General features: G+C 36.5%; 1 protein-coding gene across 4 annotated transcripts; it reads right to left on the minus strand.

The window, feature by feature from the left end:
* Positions 1-166: 166 nt before the first annotated feature.
* LOC116225809 (ADP-ribosyl cyclase/cyclic ADP-ribose hydrolase 2) lies at positions 167-17,423 on the minus strand. 4 transcript variants are annotated; one of them, XM_090139655.1, is made up of 10 exons: positions 16,769-17,423; positions 16,409-16,544; positions 12,712-12,841; positions 11,359-11,494; positions 10,845-10,927; positions 10,192-10,268; positions 8,745-8,837; positions 6,549-6,635; positions 5,989-6,048; positions 167-2,428 (listed from the first exon to the last, which is right to left on the minus strand). In XM_090139655.1, exons 2-10 carry the CDS (start codon positions 16,528-16,530, stop codon positions 2,314-2,316), a joined length of 903 nt encoding a protein of 300 aa, XP_089995781.1. In that variant the 5' UTR covers positions 16,531-16,544; positions 16,769-17,423; the 3' UTR covers positions 167-2,313. The 4 variants fall into 4 exon arrangements, with proteins under 4 accessions (XP_089995781.1, XP_089995780.1, XP_089995779.1 ...); XM_090139654.1 differs by having other exon boundaries at positions 16,753-17,423; XM_090139653.1 differs by lacking the exon at positions 16,769-17,423 and adding an exon at positions 16,724-16,760.
* Positions 17,424-17,714: the final 291 nt, after the last annotated feature.

Genomic DNA, 17,714 nt, shown 5'->3' on the forward strand with positions numbered 1-17,714 from the left:
CTTTTAAATAAAATGGCAAGTAAATTTAGACTGGGCAGAAACTGGAATTAGGAAAAACCTGAAAATTAGAACAACACTTGTCAGCTGCTTGAGCCACCCTAACATTTGTCTAAACTAAGATGCTGTGCCTTGCCATAGTGAGCTATTTTAAGCCAAACCTTTTGGCTCCACTAAGAGCACCGTTCTTCCAATTTACACTGTCTGCTGTTAAAGGAGAATACAGCAGAATTATTTCTAACAAATTATAAAGAAAACTATCATAGAAGTTAGCTTTCTTTGAACAACTAAGTGTAACACAGCTTCTTGAGATTGAAGTGGATGTTTCACTACATTTGAGATGGCTGATTGGAAACACGGTCATGTCAGCTGAATATCTCACCAGGCCAATATGACAAAAATAAACACCAGCAGTATTAAAAGGGCAGAGAGGTAAACAAGTTGTCCTTGCTTTATTCGCATTAATTCTTACTCCAGAGCACTCAACAGTTTGCATTTAAGAACAGGTAGAGCAGACAAGAGCAGATGTATTTGTGTTCATGCACATACATGCTGATAAAATGAATTATTCTGAATTACAGTTCTGTTTTTGTCAGATACAATGGGAACACATGCAGCAGGAACAAAATAGGTTAACAGAAGGGATGTTCATTTCCTTGCAGTAATTGAGAATGCGACACAGTTGAGTCTACAAGTGATCCAAAAAATGGGCAATGATAGGAAATATTGAATTAGTATCAGTAGCTTCCACAGGTTTGTCTGCATAAATGCAAAGCACCCTGTGATGCCATGGTACGTGATACTGTCATTTGCCATGAGTAGTTGAGTATTAACAGATCTATTCCAAATAGTGGCATCAAACTAGATTCAAAATGAAGTGATAGATATGATGTCTTCATATGAATATTGACCCCTTAAAACATTTTCCCCCTTGAAATGCAGTTTCAGACAGCTGTATTTCCAGCACTGCAAGTACAAAGTATGGATGACTGAACATTTTGAATCTGTATTTGAACCACCCTGTTGAACATCAGCAGGCATTCAGACATTATGATTTCTCAGAATGTGCCACAGCTTTTATATGAGGCATTGTTAGTCAGAGCATTTACCAAGTCTTAAGCACTATGCACCTAGTGTGTAGCTGTAGAAATAGATGAGAGATAAGGGATTTTCTTGCTTGCAATTTTTTGCTAACATCTCTCCCTTCCCCAGAGAGTAACAAATGACCTCATTGTTTCTTGATTTGCTAACATTCCTGCCCTGCTGCTTCAGAGATGCTGGCTACACTGTTCTTTCACATTAATTAAAACAATTACATTTAACTCAGAAGAAGAGATCCATACTCAGCTTGAAATTTGCTGTGTTTAAGATCTGAGGAAGCCTATGCATCTAAAACTTTGCCTTCTTTTCCAGCCATATTTGCTGGTTTGCTAAAAATCTCTACAGATGTTCCCAAGCTTTTCCAACACATTTAAGGCACTTTATTCAAAAGATATTGGAAATAAATAACTGCTGTCTTTGCTGCTGAGTTGATGTAGTGGGAAAGAGTGCAAGAATATTAGAAATGAGAAAACAGTGCAAGATGTTTCTGAGTATGTTAGTCTTGACATAAGTCCACTGAACAAAGGTAGATTCTTGTCTGAATTTGAAATGTTATAAATCTACTCCCTCACATCATGGCAGATGACATGTAGAGCCTTCTAGACCTGGTGATGCTGGCCATATTGCTGTTACGCTGTGGCCAGGAAATAGCCAGCTGAGGAACAGCTGTGTGGATACTCTCAACTGCAAGCAGTTGAGAGTATAATACAGCATGTAAGAATGTGTGCCTTGCATATCCTGTAACTATTACATCCATATAATAGTTTCAGTTAAGTTTGGTTCAAACACTACTAAGGAAAATGAGTTTAATTTTTCCCACTATCTCACCTATTATGTTTTCTGTCAGGTAAGTTATCGTAAGTTCTCCCATTTGAAATCCTATTTCCTGCTCCCATTTACCCTCCTACGGGGCATTGTTTTGTTTTCCTTTCTGAAATACATGAATAGAGAGAAAGCATTATTCTCAGTTTCATTCTAGAGAATTTGGATAATAGGAGATAGTAAAGGAGTTCTTCTGTACAAAAAAAGGAAAAGATAGGTGAGGCTTTCTAGCAGCAGTAGAATTTTTTTGTACTATTAGTAGTTGAAATCTGGGTAGAAGTATGCAGGATTTTAACATGCATGTTTGCCAGTCCCAGAACTTGAGTGAAATTGCGGTTAGAAATTAATTAAAGTCAGCCAAGTCAAGAGAGGATTTGGATTCAGTCTATTCACTTAGTGCACTAAAGCAGATCTAAACAAAAAGCCTACAAAAGAAACAAACATGAGCTTGTTCCAGCTGCTTCCTCTGGCTGAAGATATAGGTCTTCTTTGTGCTGCTGGTGCAGATCTAAAGAAAAGAAAACAAACAGGATGTTCACAGCACAAGGCTGAGCTAGGATTCTTTTAAATAGCAGAGGTTTGTTGCCAAGGGTGAAGTTTGCAGTCCAAGTACTAACCCAGAAGATTCTTTGTAAACTTGACACCAGGTTCCCTTCAGCTGTCATGATTTTATAAACAGATTTACCTGCGTGCAGAGCCTTGGGAACACTTCCTTCTACCTTGTCTGTCCATACTACCTGCACCTTCTTTTATCTCCATATCCATGTACCATCTCTGGCTTACAATTGAGACAGTATAGAGCTCTTCTAGGTGGCAGTAGTTCTGAAGGTCTATATTTTTAGAGTCTTCGTACAGTACCCAGGTCTATTTCCAAGACACACTGACATTGCAAAAACGTAAGTAATAAATATCACTACTAATTGCTGGCACTGGGCTGCCTTTCTGCTTATGTTTGTAATACATCTCTGCCACCTAGTGGGTAATTTTTTGATTACATGTTTTCTTCAAAATAGGTAACAAAGCTCAAAAATTTTGGCTCAGGAGAAACACAGTTCAAATTTGGACAGGTGTTAAGTTCACACTCAAGAAGCCCCACGTGGATCACAGCACCTTTAAAGCCATTCCTCTGCTACCCTGACCCAGCCCTCTCCTTTGCAATGCTGAGGTAACAGGAACTGTGATCACAAAAAAGTCACTTGCATAACTGATGGCTTTGAGCTGGAGACATTAATCTCCAGAAGATAAGAAACAAGGTATGAGGATTGTAACAGCAAACAGCCATACTGGCAGGGGATGCAGCAGAGCCTGCATGCCTACCCTCAGTATTTATTACTGTATTAAAATGTCATGCATGTACACTAAGTACACAAAATGCAAAGGAAGACTTTTCTTAATGAATATCATAGAATGGCTTGGGTTACAAAAGGACCTTAAAGATCATCCAGTTCCAACTCCTTTGTCATGGGCAGGGACATGTCTCACTAGACCGGGCAGGCCAGGGCCCCATCCAGCCTGGGCCTGAACAGCTTCAGGGATGGGGCACTCACAGCTTCTCCAAGCAGCCTGTGCCAGCGCCGCAGCCCCCTCGTGGTGAAGAATTTCTAACACTTAACCTAAATCTCTCCTCATTTAGTTTAAATCTGTTACCTTTTGTCCTATCACTACATGTCCTTGCAAAAAAGTCTTTCTCCATCTTTCCTGTAAGCCTCCTATACATAAATACTGGAAGGCTGCAATGAGGTCTTCCCAGAGCCTTCTCTTTTCCAGGCTGAACAACTTTGATTCTCTCAGCCTCGCTTCATAGGAGAGGTACTCCAGCCCTCTGATCATCTCTGTGGCCTCCTCTGGACCTGCTTTAACAGGTCCATGTCCTTCCTTTGCTGGGATATATGCTGTTAATAATAATACCATTAATGACCAAACTGTCCCCATGCCAGTTAGTGGACCATCACAGAGGAAGAATTCATCTACAGAGAAAACAGATCTATAAGATAAACATCAAATAATTTATAAAATATCTGCATAAGGGTTCTTTTTGAAAGGGTGGCCTATTTTAATGGAGATGTTATTTTTACAGAGAAATAAGTATTCATTTGTGTTAAGTATTTTGGCTACTAAAATTTCTGGGATAGGCAACAATATTTAGCATGCAGATTGGGAAGCTCTGTCTTGATTAGGGATAGCATTGATTTGAAGTGCATTAAGCCTATTGCATTGCCATGCACATAAGAGGGAATAGAAAGCTCAGGAAGAAAAGAAGCAAGGAAACTTTTCCTGAGGATAATCAGTGCGTTCTTTAGTAATTACTTCAAGAGAGTATGAAACTGGTGCTTAAGATATTGGTGCTAGTGATTATGTTCATTTTAGTACCAACAAGGATGGATGGGAAGAGGTCGCTGCTGCCCTGCAAACAGTATGTGGTACTGCAGAAATTGTATGCTCATCCCTTAATTGAAAAGAAGACAACAAAAAGGTTTCCAAAAGCCTTCACATCCAGATTTCCTCAGCTGAGGAATGCAACTCAATGACAAACCCTTGAGACAAATGGATTAAAACCTAAGTGGAGAGAATAGTTTTCTGTTAAGAGTTCACAATATTGTATTTTATAAAGTCCTGTAAAACCCTTTTCTCCAGTTTGTGAATATCATCACTGTGTTCACAGCTGTGATTTTGCATGGAACAACTGGATTTTCCTTTGACATATATGAGCAAAACCTTATAATTCACTGGCAGAACAAGGAAACCATATTTTAATCAACTCTTCAAGTGGTATCCAATAATAAATAAATGCCTCAAGAAGTCAGGAGCAGTTTGTTTCTAATATCTAGTAACTGAAAGGATTCTAGAGCTATCAGTCATTTCTAAAATCCCACTGTTTTCATTGTACATTTTTGGGTGGGTGCTGGGACATAATTTTGATGTAAGAATAAATGTTGCCAAGTGATGAGTGACCAGAACAAACAGAGTACTCATTTTCTCTGTAAGGGTGTATTAAAAATTGAACATACGCTATGAACGCTATGAACACACCTCCTTTGTTGTACTAAGTGAGGTATTACTGCCGCACAGTCTCAGTTCAGAGGCAGGCAGAATGCATCCAAAACTGCATGTAGGAGTTGTGTGCTGGCATATCCACGGGGAGCAAATTTGGCTACTGACAGCAGAAGTTATTGCAGCATTACATGGGTTTTAACATACAAAATATTTGTAGGTGTCTGAATTAAGGCAGGAAGGGCAGTAGAAGATAGAATGTGGACAAATGTATGGATTGTGAATAAAAATAATAAAACTAGAGAACAACTTCACATTTGTGTATCCTTCAACTTTCCAAACTATGAGGTAACTTTCATATTCAGATGATCAAATATTTTATACATGAAACAACATATAGCTTAAAAGACAAATTAAAACAACCATCTTTCAAGTAAAATTAACTGAAATAAAATATAAATTAATTTACTTCTCTTTATGCAGTAAAGAACAATACTGATTGGAAGGAAAACAAAACACATTAAGGGAGTGATACTTGCTCAGTAAAAAATGTGTATTTTGGATGTAATGTGCATTCTCTGCAAATAACCTACTGGACAAAAGTAAATATATTAAAATGTAGAAATTGAATTTGCATATAAAATGGAAGATAAAAGATCTTCCACAAAATTTGGAACTGAAAGTTCCAGTAGTTGGAGAAATGTTCTCTAGTTCTATTGCCATTATTTCATTATTTTATTACTTATGCATATTAACAAAAATAATTCAAGATTTGGAATAGCTTTTGCATTAGAACACTCATGTTTACAAATTTCATTCATACCATCAGACAATGATTGTGTGATTAAAGAGAACTAATTTACACCTAATTTGCCATAGCAGGGACTCGCTGACAATTGTGCACAATTTGTAGACACAAATCTTTTACTCAATATACAATAAGTAATAAACCTAGGAATAATGCACATTGCTTATGGATTACATATATATGATTGAGATGGAATGTTAATTGTTGGCTTCTGCATTTTTCACATGGTTATAATGACACCAAGGATGGACTGAGCTTCTTTTACTTACGATGAAAGGGTACACTTGGAATGGTCAGGACTGTCCAAGCAGAGTAAGAACATTACGGGCCTGTGAAGAGATGGTTTTATTTTACATTTCAGATTGAAAACTAAGGAAAACTAATGAAGAAACCAAACAAACTCAACAGCACTACCATGTCTGAAGATTCCCTACAACGATACTCTGAACAGGAGCTATAAATATTATTGTTAATAAATAGTAATTCTACAGATGTTCAACAGATTTAAACTACTGCTTAGATTTTCAGTCCAAATAAACATTTTACAGCAAACTGGAATATGAGGCCATCTTCTGTGTCTAAACCTGGATAAGTACAATGTTCCATTTAATTGTGCAATCATACATAAGATGTAGTACTTTGCTTAATTCATTGCTCGAAAATGCCAAGTCTAAAAAATGTGGTATCAGCTCTCTAAGACACAAGTTTCTTACTGGAGTCACAACTTCAGAGGCACTTAGATATCTGAAGCGAAACAATAATTTAAAGTAGATCAGTTAGATCAGTTGCTTCTGCAAATGCACTGCATTTATGAAGGATTTTCACTTACTTGTAATTGTCAGTGCAGGTGACATCATAACCAAGGTCTTTCAGCCTGTCTTCTAATATCTGTACAGTATTATATCCACAGGAATCTCTGTCAGAAAGAAGTTGAATATTATTGCAATTATTTTATTTTCTATTTTCCCTTTGAAATATTATCTAGTTCCCACTGAACTTGATGGAATTAGTAAAGTAAATCCCCATTATTTTTCTTTTCTGTATTCCTTAAAACACAGAGAAAACTGATGCAGATTGCTATTTATAATCCTTCATTTGCTTACAGATGTTTAGTATTTTACACACTCAGTTTGCACAGACTGAAGATTGGCTGTGTAGCATTTGCAGATTCTATTAACCAGAAATCTTTCAGATTCCATCTATAGAAACAGGAAAAGAGACAGTTTTGTAGAATACTAAATAAGGCTTTCATTTTTAATACTCTTTGGCAGGTATTCAGTTGATGATAAAGTTGATGGTGTCTTTACAGAACAAACTGGATGTAATAAATTAGAATTATTCTTGTAGTTAAAAGCTTGCCTCCCTTCTTGAATACAATGCTAAAACATGAGAACACAGAAAAATTCAGGAATAATCCTAACCACAGTTTTTGTGCCTAGTGTTTATTTTTTTTTTTTATTTGGTCCAATCCACAAAGAAAGCTTGGCATAGCAATGAACCTACTGAGATCTCTAAAACTTGTATCACTGTCAAGTAGTAAGGCCACTATTACTTACCCATTAGTCAGTACTCATGACTCTAAAGAAATTATATGGTATCAACAAACTCACTTTAATAAAGTATACAAATATCCCCATGCATCCAGCTGAACACAAACTGAAATATAAACTCAGTATAAATTCAGTGTGTGTTCTAATTCTTCTTTGTGATAAGGGCTACTTCTGCAAAGGTGAACTATACTTTTTTTCCAGATATGATTCCTTGGTTTTAAAAGAAAGGCTCAGAAATGCTAACATAAAACATGCTTATACTTGCTTCTCTTGTCATAGATTTCATAGAACTACAAATATGTGCTCTGGGATGGCAACAGCAAAATGTAATGAAAGAGAAGCAAATGGAAGGAGATGAGATGTGAAAGAGAAGGATAAAAAATGGATAGTTTCAAGAAGAGCATCCTCAGACTCCAAAGAATCCATGTGACATCAGGGATTTAACTGCTATGGTGACATCTGAGGCTGTTTTTCTTGTCCCTTTCAGCCAGGGCACTTTTAAGACCAACTAAGAGCTACCACAGAATCACAGAATCACAGGGGTTGGAAGAGACCTCAAGAGATCATTGAATCTAACCTCCCTATTAAAGCAGGTACCCTAATATAGGTTGCACAGGTAGGCATCCAGATGGGTCTTTAATATCTCCATAGAAGGAGATACGATATAGTAAATTGCAGGGACTGTGGAGATGGTTGGAATAAAGCTTACTTCTTCTACTCCTCTATCTTTGATTCATCTATGCTTGATTCTCTCTCATAGTGAGAGAACTTTTCACCACAGAATTTATAATGAATAGACACTTAATCTTTCCTTTACCAAGGCCTATCACCTTGCATAACAATTATGTTACCTACAGAGTCCATTTTCTACGTGTTTCTACTGAAAATCTTTACTTTGTCTCTGATTATTCTTTTTAGACTGTTTTGTTTGTCTGTTTGTTTTTAAATAAAATTAACAACAGAATGAGATTTGTTAAAGCTTACTTTTTATTCTTGGATTGATTTTAAGTTCTGAAAGAAGATAAGCCCAATTGTGGTATTTCCACACTTCTATTAATTTCCAGAACAGTTAAAATAAGTGAAAAAGAAAATAATGTATTTGGAAAGGCAAAAGCAATACTTCACATCAGCATTTAATCTGAAATTCAGTTTGATCCTTTTCCTAGTAAAACAGCATGTGCTATATCATCACTTAAGGTCCACATAAACATATCTCAAACTAAGTGGACATCAGAACTAACATTAGAATTTATTTTTATTTTGTCTACTTCTGGTATTTATACAATAAATACCAGTATTTATACTGGTATATATACTCTTTGGGAATGCCAGCTAGTGCCTCCTGTGTTAGCAAAAGCATCTAGAATATTTTTAGTTTAATTGCTGAGCAACTGTAGTAAAAGTGAAGGCTAAGGTTAAATTTTAAAGACAGGCTTAAAAAGAAAGAATGATTTTTGTAGGAAGATACAGCTTACATATTTGGTCCTTCAATATCATCCACAACCCAGATGTCTATTTGCGAGATCTTGTCTCTCTGGAGATAAGGGATTTCATAATCTGCAAAAAAACTGATTTGAGAAACATTTTTTTAGAACTATGTGGAAAAAAATCCCTCTGCAAAAATCAAACCTCTGATCCTGCTGTGGGATATGGGCTTGCTTGCTTTTAGATTTGTATCTTATGATCAGACTCAACAGAGTTGAAAAAATCTGATTCATGTTATGAACGTGCACAAAGTGAAACACATTTAATCTGAAGTTTTGTTTTTATATTCTTCATCTTTGAAAGGCTTAACTAAAGAAAGTTATGACTTAGAGGTGAATTAGAGTGAAGTGAACTTTAAAATGCAAACACAAAACAAAGAACATTTGATTTTTAGCCAACAAAGGATTCTTCTTGTAGTTACCACATTTAGACTGAATACAATTTTGTTTTAAATAAAATTTAACTGCAGCCACAAGACACATAGATTTTCAGATACGATACCATGGCAGTAGCGATGATAGATTTGATCTAAGAATTCATAAGACCATACAGGAGAAACTTCTAGCTGTGTTTATCCCTGGCCCAGAATGAATTTTCTACTTTATTGCCTCATGTAATTTTACTTTGCTAGGCAATTATCAGTTAAAACAGGACAATAACATGGAAACTAAATCCTCTGACATCAAATAGAAAATGCCAAATTCAACAGATTGTTTTAATGTCTGCTTTTTTTTTTTTTTGGGTGCAGGTATTTTAAAGCCACAGATTTCTAACACTCCAGCAAAGATGTCATGTTTTCCGACCTTATCTTTGTGCTCCCACCTCCCATAACAAAGCCTGTAATGGCTGTGTCTTCATTTAATGTCTGATCCAAGCCCCAGCCCATGTGTGTGATCTGATTTGCCTGTCGTGAGTTTTCTAAATTTCTTCATCTGAGCAAGCAGCTGCTGCTTTGAGAGGAATCACAAGGCTTGGGATGGTTACTGAAGTCTGCTTGTACCCAGCTGAGACCTCCCCATTAAGTTAACATGTTAATTTAAACTTCTGGAGAAGTGGAAGCTATTATTAACAGTTACCATCTCCAGACAAGTCTGGTATGGCTGCGACTGACCAGAGATCTCTAGTGGCAATAGTAGATTTGCCTGTCCAAAGTGTTCAAGCCTGTCTAAAATAGTGAAAGTATAACCAAAAAACAGGATTTGGGTTATTTTTTAACTCTTTTGCCTGTTCATGCATATATGATCAGGAAAAATGCATATTCCTCCAAAACTTAATGGGATCTTTAACGAGAGGAACCAGAAGCCCAGGAAGAACAATGTAAAACAGACTTCAGTAAACCAGTTGTTTAAACATGCGGCAGAACCACTGGTTGGACTTTTTCTTTGCAGACATCAGACCTTCAACACATTATTTTGTGTTCACACACAGTTTTCTTACCCTTTGATTGGATAAGCTCCTCCTTCTGCCGAACCATTCAACAAGACATGTATCACCCCAGAACTGTGTTGTGCATACTGCAATACATAACAGAATATTTCTTTCCCAGAATTCATTTTACAGATTTTTTCTATGACTTGGTATTGTCTTGCATGTAATGATGACCAAGAAGAAAATTTTACCAGAGCAGTATCAGAATTGTGAAAATAATGTCAAACTGCCTGCTCATTCCAGTAAAGCTGACAAGAATTATACAGCCAATGCATGAATTCAATCTATCTTCTCAAATTATTTTCTCAAACCTATAAACAACTTCTTCAGGTCATGAACGGAACACTCCTGATCTGAATTTTGGCACTCCGTGGGCTTGATCTGTCCTAGTCTCCTAAAGTCCCTAGTGTGCTTGTTGTGCTTAGCATATTCTTAGTATGTATTAACACAGCTAACATAGAATTTGACCATGTTAGCTAGATAGGATGAAAGTCAGGCTCCCCCTGCTAAACACCATTCCCAGCCTAGAAAAGCCTATTTGTACCTGAGGAAATAATTTAGCACAGTATGAGACTTAAATCTGTTTTGACCCAGCAATGCTTTCCTAAACCACCAGGGATGTGCTCACTAATGTACAAAGTGTGTGTTAATGCACTATTTACAGTCATCGAAGCCATCCTCCAGAAAGCATCCACTGCATTGTTTTCACATTCTGCTGCAGTAGGGCAGGATTCATAGTCCAGTCCTGTCAGGAAGCATGTGATATGTACTGTTAAAGACATAATAATGACTACAAAAAGTGACGTCAGAAAGCAACTACACACAAGATAGTCTGACATGACACAGGAAACTGTTAACTGCTTTATTTTTTTCTTAGCATTTTCCATTCTCTGCAGTTAACATTATCAGTGACATGCTGTGGACTTAATAATTTGGCTGAAATGGCTATAACTCCATACCTGGGATGCAGACAGCTCTACATTCCACGGTTTATCTCCTGTGCAGTATTGTTTCACTGTGTGCTTCTCTTAAGTATTCACACGAAACAGGAGAGAAGACAGTGGAGCTATCCGATTTTTAATTTTTAAGCAAAATTAAAACCTCCAAAACACAGCAGTCTGTCTCCATTATAGTTTTACAGGCAAGTGTATAATATAGCACTCATTGTCTTCTTACCAGTGCTGTTTTCCTGCCCACACCAGTTTAGAAAATCTCCAAAGAAGCCAAACAGAGTATCACCAAGAGTCATGTAGCGACGAGCTCTGTCTGAAAAGCTGTTGACTAGCAGCTGATTATTTTCCCAGAAGAGAGACTAAATTAAAAAGGAAAACAAGATACAGAAGAAATGAACCATCGCTTGGGTGCAGACACAACGAGTTTCTGTGGTACTGAAAACATTTTAAAATATATTTTGGTATTTGTTTCAGAATCAAGCTAAGAATCAGGAATGTTAGCTATCTATTTATAGGAACAAACTTAATTCTTACAGTGGTGGTAATTCTGATCACTAGAGGCTTCAGGGGTGTTTCTACCATACTCAGACTGGAAGCATATCTATACTAAATATAATGAGGCCTAGCTTTGCTTTCTTCATTGAATATTTAGGGAAAGAAAGAAAAAGAGGAGGTATTCATAAGCCAGATACAGCTTAGGGAATTCTCTAATATTTCTCAGCTGGCTTATGGTGTGAGAAAAAATTGTATGTTACACTGTTACTCTCATGTTTGCAAAATGCTCTCATTAATGAATCTACATAGTCAGTAGCATTTATAGGTTTAGCTTGTATCACCTAGAGATAAGGAACAATTGTGTCAGCAGAAAAACTGCTTTGTACTACTACCTTTTAGAGAAGGCTAGAATACACATTTTGATGGGATACTACAGCACCCTATCTCATTTCTGTTTATATGTGTTTAACATGTTTAACATGTCAGAGTTGAACATTCAGCACCCTGGGACTTGGTGTGTAAGGAGAAGGAACAGACACAGCCATTGCAGGCAGAGCATCTAGCCTGAGGTAAAGTAGCTGTGCAAGGTCAGGGTCTGCAGCAGAACTACTGGCACAGAAGGAAAAACAGGAGACATTTGTAGCATGGAAAAGGAGTAACACAGATAAGTAAGACACAAAAATCCCAGGCTTTCACTGCAAAAACAGTGAGGAAGAGGAAATGTTAACATAATCAACCACTGTAGACACAGGGAGCAACTGGCACAGGAGAAGGCAGAGACAAAGGACACCCAGAACCGCAGGGGACAGGACTGATAGGGGGATCGAGGTCTCCTGCATGGGGGAAGGGAGTTGTAAACTAGTACAGAGAAATATGAAGGTTACTGCTTAAGTTACTTTTTACTGCTTACAAGAAATGCAGATAAATGCACTGCACTCAGCTCCAGTTTAATTTATAAGCTGCAGATGGGCCAAAATAATGAATTATCAGCCACAGAATGACTTTTAGTTGGTTGTGAATGACTGTGATGGGAAATCTGCTAGATATACTGGACTGTTATCAAAATATTAATAATGATTACCTTGCCAGCAGGAATTGCATGCAATGACAGTTTGAAAAATAATTCAAAGTCTTGAGGTAGAATGTTGCAAGGATCCTTGTTAATAAAAGCATTTCTAAAGGCTTCCCATAACTCCGAACAGTTCTTCTCACTGCAATTGTCAAAACAAATAGCAGAACTGGTTTGTTTTTTTTTCCAAAGCAGAACAAGAAAGTGATTTGTTCCCCATCTCTTTCAATCTACAAAGTAAATCCCTCACAAGATTAACACAGAAAATTTGCAACCAAGGAAGAGCATGTATCTCATTTTTCTCCTCCTTACTGCAGCACCTCTCCAAAGAAATTATGCAGAAGTGAAATGCAATAAAAATAGTTGGATTTACAGTGTGGAATTAGACATACATACATTTCATAAAATATAAAGTATTCACAATAAGCTCTGCTATCCAGCTTGGTAGAAAGGCTAAAAGAACCAAACAGCTTTCTCAGAAATCTTAGAGATTCAAAAAGCCACTTCTCTTAAAGTACAGCTAAATATGCAAAGCTACTGAATGTAAAAATTACTCTTCAAATGTCAGATTCAAGTGCAGGAGGAGTTACTAACAGTTTTGATGACAGAAAAATAGTTTCAACAAAGAACACCTTCAGTGTAAGCAGACTCGAGGATGATGCAGCTTTAACTTCTGGAATGAGCACAGTGGATGTGCGGGGCATGTACTGTCACTGTGCAGTAGCTGCAAGAGTACTGTTAGCATTCAGCATTTAAACTGCTCACGAAGAGGTGGGCTGAAAAAAGACGCAAGGTTGTGCATTTAGTTCCCTTCTGCCTGCTCTGCTTTGGGGCAGTAAGCTCTTGCAGGACAGGGCCAGCCATCCAGGGATGGAAGCATCCTAAATCTCTGGATTTTCATGAGCTCATCTGTGAAAGCTCTGAACCTGCCTGAAGTAATTAAAAAGTGAATTGCTGCTTTCATCACTTTCCCATGGTACCTTCCCCACTTACGCTGTGACAATGTTTATGCTGGGAACACTCTGCTCAACAGAAAGATGTATTTTACATGCATCAAGCATCCCCAATGTGAGTGGCTGTAATTACGAAGCTTGAATAAAAGTAGTCTCTAAAACTAAACTAAACTTAGCCATTTGAGTGTTTAGTTCATTTAATGTTATGCATATGCAGCAGGGTTTCTGTTGGTGCTTCTTCTCATAAGCAGCTGCTTTGAGATGCAGAGATCCCAGATTATTTAAAGTTAGAGGACCCAGCTTCCATGCAGGAAAAAGAAACTTTGGTCCCATGCAAAGAACTGGTCATGCTTCCAACATCTTTTTAAAAACTAACATACTTCAAGCAAATATGAGACCTTGACCTGAAAATCTTCAATGATGCAATATGACCCTTGGTCAGTGGTTCCAATGATTAAACAGCTTACTTGATAAAAGGATTTGCACCCTATTTCTAATTTCAAGCTGTTAAACTTTAGCTCCTGACAACTGTATATTTATGTCTTGTTTTGCAGATGAGGTGTGTGCTGTCAGCCCTCACTCTTCATGTTAGTGCTTGTAAATTATCATCAGCTGAACTCTTAACATCTTTCTTGACAGTTGAAACTAGCAGTAATTTTCTGCTTAATTCACTTGCATTTTTCACTTCATGTCTTCTCATCTCAGGTTTGAACAGCTTGTAAATCAAAAGGATTATTCTTTTCTGTTAACTCAGAATTTCTTAGTTGGCAAAAATACTTCATAAACAACAGAGTGGGGAAGGACTTAGTTCAGGACAGTTCTTCTCAATCTTAATAGACAAAAATAAGCTGTATTACATTTAATTCATAATACTTTTTTTTCCCCAAAAGCTTTCATGACATGCTATCTATACAAAAATACGGCAGTTAATGTAACACTTGTGTGTGTGTAATATAGCATACTCCCATTAAAAAACTTCAAATATGATTTTCATTCAAAATTCTCACTTCTGCTTTTGTAAAATACCTCTTTTGCAATTTTGTATGTTCTGTCTTATTGTAAGGTTCTTCTTGTGATTTTATAAACATTTTTATGTTTTAATTGTATTGCAGTGTAAAGACATGTTTTGCCAGATTCTCTTCTGTTAGTGAAGTATTTTTGAAAATTATTCTGAAGCAAAACCTATCCAGGTGGCTATGCCTCTGTAAAAGCTAGCCTGGGGGCAATTAAGAAGCAGGCAATGAACAAAAAGGATTATAAATAATTAGAATATCTGGCTTGCAGCTGTGCAATATGAAATTTCAATTTTGTTTATGTTATAGTATTTTCTTATAGACCTCAGGGAAAGAGAATAAAAATATAATATGAAATTATATGAAATAAATTGTGCAGCTGTTCTTTTTATACTGCCTGTTTGATCCTTAATTCAGGAAAGCAATGCTAACATCCAACCTTGCTTTATGCTGTTCAGATTAAGAATAATTTGATATGTTCAGACTCCTCAACTTTATACTGCAAAAATGTCACAAAACAGTAATATATAAATACTTTCTACTGTAGTTACATGGTAAAGCAAACATTTCCACAATAACCATCCTTTATGTTGCTCATTTTAGAGTATTCTGATATATTAGTAAAGTCCTGCTTCTGCTAGAAATGAAATGGCATCTCTTAACTGTCGCAATATAAGACTTGTCTAGTTACCTACACAACTTTTAATTAACATGATTTTTAGCTTATATTATGCTGTAGGTGTGTAGGAACATATAGATAAAGTTTACTGATGCTATCCACTGTGATGCATTTATACATTTGGCATGCTGGATCTGTTATGACAGAATTTAGTACTGAATTACCTGCATTAGGATGAGGTTTTATTTCCTATGGAACTTTAAAAAAAAAAAAAAAAAAAAAAGGTTCTGATACGTTAAGAAAAATGTTGTTTTGCCTCTGTTAAATATCATAAATATCATAAGTCTGTTTTCAAGGCAAGTCCTGAATCTTCCTGTTTTGCAGGAGGAAATGAAAAAGCGAAGTTGGGGGAAGGTGGTGGTGGTGGTGATGGTGTTTGATAATATTTTGCAACTTATTGAATTCTATACAAAACCACAATTCAATACTGCAGAAATCCAGACAGCTTCCTTCTGCAAATACCTTCAAACTATCGGGAGCAATTTTGGACTGAATTCAAAGCGACTGTCCTTCAGAGATTTTTCCTTTTCACTAAGCCGAAACAATGTAAAGAAGAAAGAAAACATGGTCATTTTAAGCAAGGGTGTTTCCCCCAATTTTGTGCAATTGACATGGACAATGAAAACTCACAGGTAAAAGTACTTCACTGAGTTGATTACTACTTGATTTTTCTCCTGGAGTTAAGCAATTTACTTCAGTAGCATAGGATATCTGTAAAGTGTGGTCTGCACCCTGTTACTTGACGTGACCTACAATACACACAGAGTAATGCCGGTCTTTCCAGGAGATCTGATGCTTTAGAAACATTTCCACAACTTCTGTGCAGTGTTCTCTTTATAGAACACCCTTACTAGGGGAAAATAGTTGAAGCATTAAAAATACTGCTTATTTACACTACTGGTATTATTGCAACATCCATCAAAGTTCAATTTCTGTTTCCAGAAAGCTACACACATCGGTTTCAGCAGGATTACTTTCATGGCTAGAGTGAAACATCAGACTTTTGATTAATGACCAATTTGTACAGAAGACAAACACTATTCCAGAAACATGCAATAACTTACCCAACAGCAGGATTCACAACTCTAATATAGTCATAACACCTTCCAATGCTTATGCTTTCCAGGTTTTGTGTTGTACCTTCACCTTTCCATTTTCTTCCTTGCACTTCTGAAAAGTTGTTCATAAACAGAATAGAGCCTAGTAAGAAAGACAAAAAAAGGCTCTTCATCATGAATTCTCTACAATTCAAGCTCTTAAAAGAAAAAAAAAAAAAGACAAAAACGACCAGATTAAATTATACAAGTTAAAGGGAAACCAATTAATATCTTCAGTAGTAGCTGTAACTCTGTACACAACTGACAAAGTTGGACAGAAACCTGAACCTTGCCGGACAATGTAATCTTACTGTTTCCTGAACTGACCGCAACCAGGGACACATCACTTCCTTCTATCTGAAAGTCCTCTACTTCAGGAAAATGAGACTTTTACGGTTCTGATGTTGCCACCTGGTGATAATTGGGAAGAATTACAATATAGTTTAATATTCAGTATACTTACTGTTCAGCATTTACAATGTAAGTATTTACAATACCTTAGGTTTGCTTAATTGCCATACTACAGATTCCTAGAACTCCACAAGTGCTTACAAGCAGCACATTCTAGAGCAGTCTCATTTAGTTTCAAGAAAGGGTTGCACTTTTTTCATGGATTAGGTAAAAATAAATGCTGAAATACATATGAAGAACAAAGAAATTGAAATACATAGGTGCTGATCTAATAATAAACCAAATTCTCATGTGATCTTTGGTCATGCATATGGATATCATTACTCAGTTCCTTTTCTGCCTCTCCACTGGGTACTGACAGTAAAATGTCGATGTGATGATGCGTGATTTACTGTCTTCTTTGTGAACAAAACCAGGCAGGATTATGACAGCCAGAAAGGCTTAAGGCACTTCTGTGCATAGAAGAAATATCTTCAACTTCTGTTTGCTTTTATTTTGCCTCCAAATTGTTTTCCCTCAAGAACTCTGTTAGATTGTCAAATGGTTCGAATTAATGCACTCCTCAGTGTAAATATTTCTCTCTTTAAAATAATTTATAATTTTTTCAACTTCAGAGAAATTTTTGTATGGATTCACATTTTTGAGAAACGCAGCCTTTCTTTCTGTTAAGCAGTTTCCACACCTCAGTGAATACAGGCATCTTCTTTATTTCTGTATTTATTGATATCATGCTAGATATGTGCTGTATATCTGTACTATATGAATATACTAATACATATATATAACAGTACTCACATAATACATTATGCTGAAGGTAAAATCCTACTTTTCATCAAGTGAATTACTACTGATGCATTTATCC

This window comes from Phasianus colchicus, chromosome 4 (genome assembly GCF_987193195.1).
Source record: "Phasianus colchicus chromosome 4, bPhaCol1.hap1.1, whole genome shotgun sequence".
Lineage (NCBI taxonomy): Eukaryota > Metazoa > Chordata > Aves > Galliformes > Phasianidae > Phasianus > Phasianus colchicus.